At 54.0% G+C, this 6,702-nt stretch overlaps 1 protein-coding gene across 1 annotated transcript; it reads right to left on the bottom strand.

The window, feature by feature from the left end:
- Positions 1 to 230: 230 nt before the first annotated feature.
- LOC133275230 (heat shock factor protein 5-like) lies at positions 231 to 6,096 on the bottom strand. Its single transcript, XM_061465077.1, has 7 exons — positions 5,595 to 6,096; positions 4,180 to 4,559; positions 2,814 to 2,816; positions 2,359 to 2,442; positions 1,161 to 1,508; positions 933 to 1,074; positions 231 to 295 (listed from the first exon to the last, which is right to left on the bottom strand). The coding sequence occupies exons 1-7, from the start codon at positions 6,094 to 6,096 to the stop codon at positions 231 to 233; spliced, it is 1,524 nt and encodes a 507-aa protein (XP_061321061.1).
- Positions 6,097 to 6,702: the final 606 nt, after the last annotated feature.

Raw genomic sequence — 6,702 nt, 5'->3', positions numbered from 1 at the left:
TATAAATAACTTATTAAGTTATAAATAACGCTATAAATAACATACAGATTTAGGAATAAAGCTAGAAATAACACATAAATTGAGGAATAGAGCTATCAAGGACATAAGAGTTAGGAAACAGAACAGAAGAGGTTTGACCCTGAACCCAGGCTCCAGCTCTGTGCCGAGCGCTGCTGCCGGACTCGCAGGAGGGAACCAGCCGCCAGCCGCTCCACGGGTTCACACGCTCCTCACTCCGCCGTCTTCCTCCAGAAGCAGCCCCGCTTACAGGCTCCACCTTCCGGCTCCTGGGGATCTAGGAAGCAAACACCACCGAGGAAGTGGCAGGCTTTGCCTACGGCTCAGCTGGCAGCACGCACAGCACCTCTGCTGCCATCAGGGACAGTCCAATCTGGCCAAAGGCGGCCTGCGACTTGAAAATCTGAGCGTGTTTTTCTCCTGTGTTGCAGCACACGTATCAGCAGGCTGCTGTGACATTTATTTAGTGATCTGAGCCACAAAGGTTGCGCTCGGGCACTCACTTGGGCAGCGTGGTGGGGTTTTCCCCTCTTACGTCAACAGTCACCTCATTAGTCGGAGTTCCCTTTGTGGCACTCTCACCCTCCAGCAAACATACCCACAGCCTGCATCTCACTGCTGTGTACTGTGACATGCAGGGCTCTGACACAACTCCCACAACTTCAGCGTTTATTGACTGAGAGAATTTATTCCCTGGTCCACCTAGGAGTCCTCACCACCAGCTTACGTATAGAAGCGTGTCGGCAAGTACGCCGAGAGCTCCTACGAGTGCAAGAGTTGAACTGAAGGCCCAGTGAGGTACTTAACACTGCAGACAATAACTCAGCTCTTGTGATCTCCCCTTGCCGCAAGAGTTTCAGAGCAGCTGTCTTGGCCACCTCTAAAAAAGGCAGGCTCTCTTAGCAGGGACTTACCCTGCTGTGAGCTGTGTCTTCTCTTCCTGCACGGAGGTTTTGCAGAGGACCCTGGCTCTTCCGCAGCTTTCTTCACTGCCTCGCTTCCTGAAGTGAGCTCTCTCTCTTCCCTCGCAGATCCACATTTAACACTCTCATTCTCCTTTAAATAAACACACCAACAAATGAAATAAACCCAAAGACCACTCAATAGTTTCCTGGGGAGTTTTACCTCCATTTAGCACTTACTTGCTCTGCACTGAACAGCTCATCCACAGCAAACATTTCAGATGACTGAGCTGGGTTTTGATCCAGCTGTTCTTCAGGGGCTCCCTGTGTGCTCACAGAGTCTTGTGCTGTTTCAGCAGCAGCAGCGCTTTCTATGGCCGCATTGATGTAGCTTTCCAACAGCTCTCCATCCCAGCTTTCTGCAGGCTCCGGTGTCACTACATCAGCGCTCTGCGATGCATACATCTCCTCGAGAAACTGAAAGACATCTTCGTAGCTTAATTCCGGCAACTTCTCGTCCTCCAATGCATGATGTGCCCCATCAGAAGGCAGGCATTCAGCTGCAGAAGGTGGCTGCAATTCAGGACTCTGCGAGAAACAAAACACAGGGAATTTCCAGATCAAAAAATCACAACCGTTTTGAGTCAGGGCTGATGGCTTTACTGCTTCTGAGGACTGTGCAGGTCAACCCTTTTTCAGCACACACCAGCAGAGCTTGCTTTGCTTATTCCCTCTGAGGAAAAAAGTATCTCCAAGCTGCTGGAATGCGAAAGGAAGCCCTGGCATTTTTACTGAGGTTCTTTTACTATTTCATAAGCCAGGCCACCCAATAAGGTGCAGTTTCCACCAGAATTCTAGAAAGCATTGACAGGTAGCACTGGAGCTCTCCAGTGATAGGATAGGATAGGATAGGATAGGATAGGATAGGATAGGATAGGATAGGATAGGATAGGATAGGATAGGATAGCTCTGAGCTGGGGCCAACTCCAAAAGTCAACTTGGTTCTTCTCACGCATCCAATGAAACTCAGGACTGCCACAAGTTGTCTGGGACACAGAAGTGGAGCTGATTCCCAGTATCATAACATTAAAGAATCCCATTTTGTGCAGGCAAGGACTTTCTTCAAAGATAAACGGAGACTCGTGAACTAAAGCGAATTATGGTGAAGTCAAACATAACACTTTTCGAGGAAAAGAACACTCTGCCGATGAGGACACCCGCAATCCCGCTGCCCTGAAACCTCACCTGCATTACAGCACTGCCCCTTTCGTGTTTCAAAGCGGTGCTTTCAAATGGCCATTGGCAAACCACGTTACTTTCCCTTTCGAAAGCAGATCCAGTCCCAAACTTCTCTCCTTCCTGCCGCAAGAACCCAGAACCCTGCGGTCCATGCATGGGGTCTCCTCCCTTCCCCCTGCTCTCTGTGCGCTGCACTCACCTGCACAAAGACGAAGTCGGTGGACGCCGCAGCAGCAGCACTGGCGCTGACAGTCAGAAGACCTCCCTGGGCAGGGGGTGAACACTGCGGGGTGCCTGCAAAATTCAAACTCAGGGATCAGACTGCCAGAACTGGTGCCCAGGGTGTACAGTTCTGTTGCTTACTTGCATTAAACACTGCAGTAACCGCTCTGTAAGCCAACTCCCTGAAATGGATTATGACCTCCCCGCCGATTGTAAGACTGAGTTCTCCACCTTAAAACATATTTCTTCTAAAGTATGTAGACACAGATCCAACATACGCATTGCAGAATTAACCAACACACACGGAATCTTCATATTCACTCCTCTCTATCTTAATATCACCTTTTTTTTGATTTGGCTGCTTGACTGTCTCAACACAACACGCCACAGAAAGGGGATTCAGACAGGAAGGGCATGCATGTTCACGCACACACACTGGAATGAAAATGGGATCTTATTCCAAAAAGCAGCTCTGTAGATGAAGCAGTTTCTGCGGGTCTCAGGTTTTGGTGCCACGCAGAGAGAACTTACAAGGAAAGGCACTACTGGCAGGACAGAGAATCTTTAAAATCTGCAGTCCTTCTGGGCGAGAGAGAAATCCCCCATGAAATCAAATCTAGGCCAATGTTCACAGTAATTAAATGGTACAAGTGTGACTTGAGGCGGCCACGTGATCAGAGGAACTTTTGTCCATTTTGGAGCAACAAACACAAGAGCTAAACAACAGGGAGCGAGCTCGTGGACATCCTTCCACAGCAGCACGAGACACGTGTCTGACTCCTGTTACCTCAAAAGCTCGTTCTGAGCAACCTTAGGATGAAATCTGGACATCTTTCAGAAGAACACCCTGTGACCTGCAAACATATTACAGTTCTGGATTGTGCCAAAAATCGAATGATACCTGGGCTTCCCTCCCTGGGAACGCCAAAGGATGTTGACAAAGGCAAGAAAACCACCAAAGAAACCTAAAGGGCTACTGTAAAAACAGGGCGAGAGAGCAAAGGAGAGATTGGCTGTAACCTGCTGGAGTGATCCTAAGGAAACAAACATGTAGTACAAAGAGCCTAGTTTCTAAGAGAAGAAAAGGAAGAACCCAAAGGGAAAAAGCGCTTGTGAAACAGGAGGCAGGTGTAAAACGTAACGTCCTCACCATAGGCTATAAAAAGCTACGAGTAAAGTAGAAATTGCACAACTCTTGCACTTAGTAGAGCTTATAGTGAAAGCAGCTCGTGAATCAAACGCGCTGTAATGCCTGTACATCAAGGGGACGAGAACACAGGCAACCGTGTAGCAGCCCAGACTGGTGAGCGATTCTGACCGGGTCTGAAGTGCAGAAGGGTGCTCAGAAAGAACGGTTTGCACTCACACCACCTTTTCTTGGTTTTTTTTTGCCAGCTGCAGCAGTGCCTGATCTAACAGCAAGAAAAACTGCACCTGTGGAAATCCCACTGATGGGCTCGGCTGGCAAAGGGGCCAATTCTTTTGTAATACTTCAAGTGCTCCAGCTGAATCAAGATTCCACACACACCTGCTTCACCCACACGCTTTTGTCCTTCCCTGCTCATTGCAGAGAAGGCATTTCTAAGCTCTCCTGTCTCTGATACAGTTCATCTCATCAGAACCAGAAGAAATGAGCGGCTAAAGCACATTCTGTCACAGGCTGGTTGCAAGTATACGGACAGGGAACACACATCTCTTTGCGAGCACACGCGTCAGATACACACGCAGTGACAGAGCACTGGCGGAAAACATTTCATGCATCGCTTGGCAGGAACTTCTCGAGCAGCAAGCGGAGAACTTTTGCCGTACCCGTTGGATCCCGGCCTTGCAAGCACTGCCCTGGAGACGCGCAGCTGCCCCGTTCTGGAAGGGCAGCACCGGCTGGAGCCCCTCGCTGAAGCGGCAGAAGTGAGCACACGGTCTGGAGAGTGTACGTGACCTCCGTGCAACACTTGTGGAGGACGGGAAAGGGAGCCCCCTGGCCTGGGAAAGCTGGGAGAGCCCCGTGCCATGGCAGCCACGCAACAGAACCCTGCCATGGTCTGGAAGGGACCGGAGGCTGCTGGGAAGTCGCTGCCTGGAAAGCAGGGGGCTCCTGGCATGAGGCGGCTGTGCTGGAGGGCGGAAAGCAGCTGTCTGGATGACAAGGTTGAGGAGCCTCTCCTGCAGTCACCAGTCCTGCAAAACAAAGGGAAACAAGGACTAAGGGAAGGAGTTTTCACTGGCCCTGAAAGGCAGGATGAGGAGCCAAGGCTCCACAACGTTCCCTGGGAAGACCACCTTTGCTCCGATATTCTTCATCCAGAAACAGACTCTATTCTTACACCTAAACATACAGTAACTGCTGCAGCACTACCACCTGAACACACAGGAACACCAGTGCTGTGCCAACACACAGCCATCTCTGGAGCATTCAGTCTCCTGAAACCCTCAGGAGCAAGTGATCCCTACTTAGAAATGCGCTATTAGAAATCAAAATGCGCAGGAGCTGACCAAACCGGCACAAGCCGTTTAGGAAGTGCAGCGCGTTACATCAGGCAGTAAGGTAAAATAAAGGGGGAAGGGTGAAGCGGGGCTCTACCGAACTCCAGTGCGGACAGCACAGGGGCAGCCAAGGCAGGGGCAATGTCCAAATCCTAAACGTGACTCTGAGAGCACTTGATCACAAGTCCTTCAGTTTGTCAAGGAAAACAAAACCAAAGCCAGCTTTTTTCCAGGTAGCTCAACCGGTTGAGTGTAAAAAAGCTCAGACTTTGCCGTTTTGTTACTTCCAAGATATTCCCTTTCATCTTCCCTGGTTTCCTCTCTCGGTCAGTTACGGTTTCATGAAATGGTACTTGCCCTCACACGGTTACCCATCGCTTCACACAGATTTAACGACAGCTTATGGAGCAACCCTTCAAGGAGAAGGAACGTCCATCTGGTAGGGCTGTGCCAGCTCCACAGAGCCAGGGTGAGGGTGTTGTTACTGCAGCCCCCGACGGAGGCTGTCTTGCAGCCGAGGGGCAGACGGAACCACACGCGAACCTCGCTCCCCGTGCCTGCCGGCAGCCCATCTCCCTGCATGAACAACAACGGCTTTCCCGCAGCGGCGGAGCTGAGCGGCCGCCAGCAAGGTCAGGCAAGCCTGCTGCCTGCGGGGGTGCCGATCTAGAAACCCCGCAGCACCCAGTGCTTCTCGGGGCCCCGCAGCCCGGGGCCACCCCAGCTCACCGGGCCTGGCAGCCTCGCCGAGCGTCGAGGGCGGGAGCTGGGAGCGCTGTGCCGGGCGGCTGGGCAGCTCCAGGCCGGCCGCCAGCTTCGCCTTGTTGGCCCTCGTCAGGCGCTTGAGGTTTACGAGGAGCTCGGGGCGGTCGCGGCGGAAATGGGGGCTGTAGAAATGGAGCAGAGCCCCGGCGGAGCTGCCGCCATCGCCCCCCGCCGGGTCCTGCAGGGGCCCGGGCCCCGGCCCCAGCTTGCGGAACCCATAGAGGTTCAGCTGGCGGATGAAGCTGGCGAAGTTCCTGGTCTTAAAGACCTCGCCGTCCAGCGCCGCCCCGTCGCCGGCCGCCTCCGCGCCCAGCAGCTCTCGCTCGAAGAGCCGCTGGTCGATGAGCAGCCCCTCGCCGCGGGCATCCCAGCGCACGGAGCCGCAGCGCGGGCTGTTCACCAGCTCCCAGAGCTTGGCCGGGAAATGGCTGGGGTTGAGAGCAGCGGGCAGCCGCTGGCCCTCCATGGCGCTCCCCGACAACGGACGCACTGGCCACTCGCGCTCCAGCGGCCGCCGGGCAACGCCCGGCCCCGTCGGCCCGCCCTGGGGAGCGACACCGGCCCGAGCGCCGCCCGGCACGGGACCGGCTTCAGCCCGCGCTGTCCGCCGGCCCCGGCCCCGCCACCGCCTCGGCACAGCCGCACCTGCAGCATCGCCGGAGCCCGCCGGGCCCGCAGCGCCTCCCCGCTCCCCCAGCCCCGCCGCTCCCCTCGGCCGCTCCCCGGTCCCTCAGCCCCAAGAACAAAATCACGACAACAAGTTAAAAACCAAACCTGCAGCACCAAGACAAAAGCTCAAATCTCATCGCTATGAACAGCTCTCCAACAAACTTTGCTCCTCTACGTCTAGGCAGGGAAAAGAGAAACACGAACCAGCACTGATGCGCAATGCAACTGCTCGGCACGCGCTCAGCGATAACCAACCTGACCCGAGCGGCGACCTGCGCCTCCCGGCTGACTCCCCCCACTTTCTATACTGGCCATGACGTGCTCTGCTATGGAATACCCCTCTGGCTGCCTTGGGTCAGGTGTCCTGACTCTGCTTCCTCATGGCTTCCCGTGCCCCTCCTCA

Source organism: Pezoporus flaviventris, unplaced genomic scaffold (genome assembly GCF_033815535.1).
Source record: "Pezoporus flaviventris isolate CSIRO_AGI_PZ_B2104156 unplaced genomic scaffold, CSIRO_AGI_Pfla_v1 ptg000037l, whole genome shotgun sequence".
In the NCBI taxonomy this organism is placed as follows: Eukaryota; Metazoa; Chordata; class Aves; order Psittaciformes; family Psittacidae; genus Pezoporus; species Pezoporus flaviventris.
Note: the sequence above shows the minus strand (reverse complement) of the source record. Positions and strands in the feature narration are given on the sequence as shown.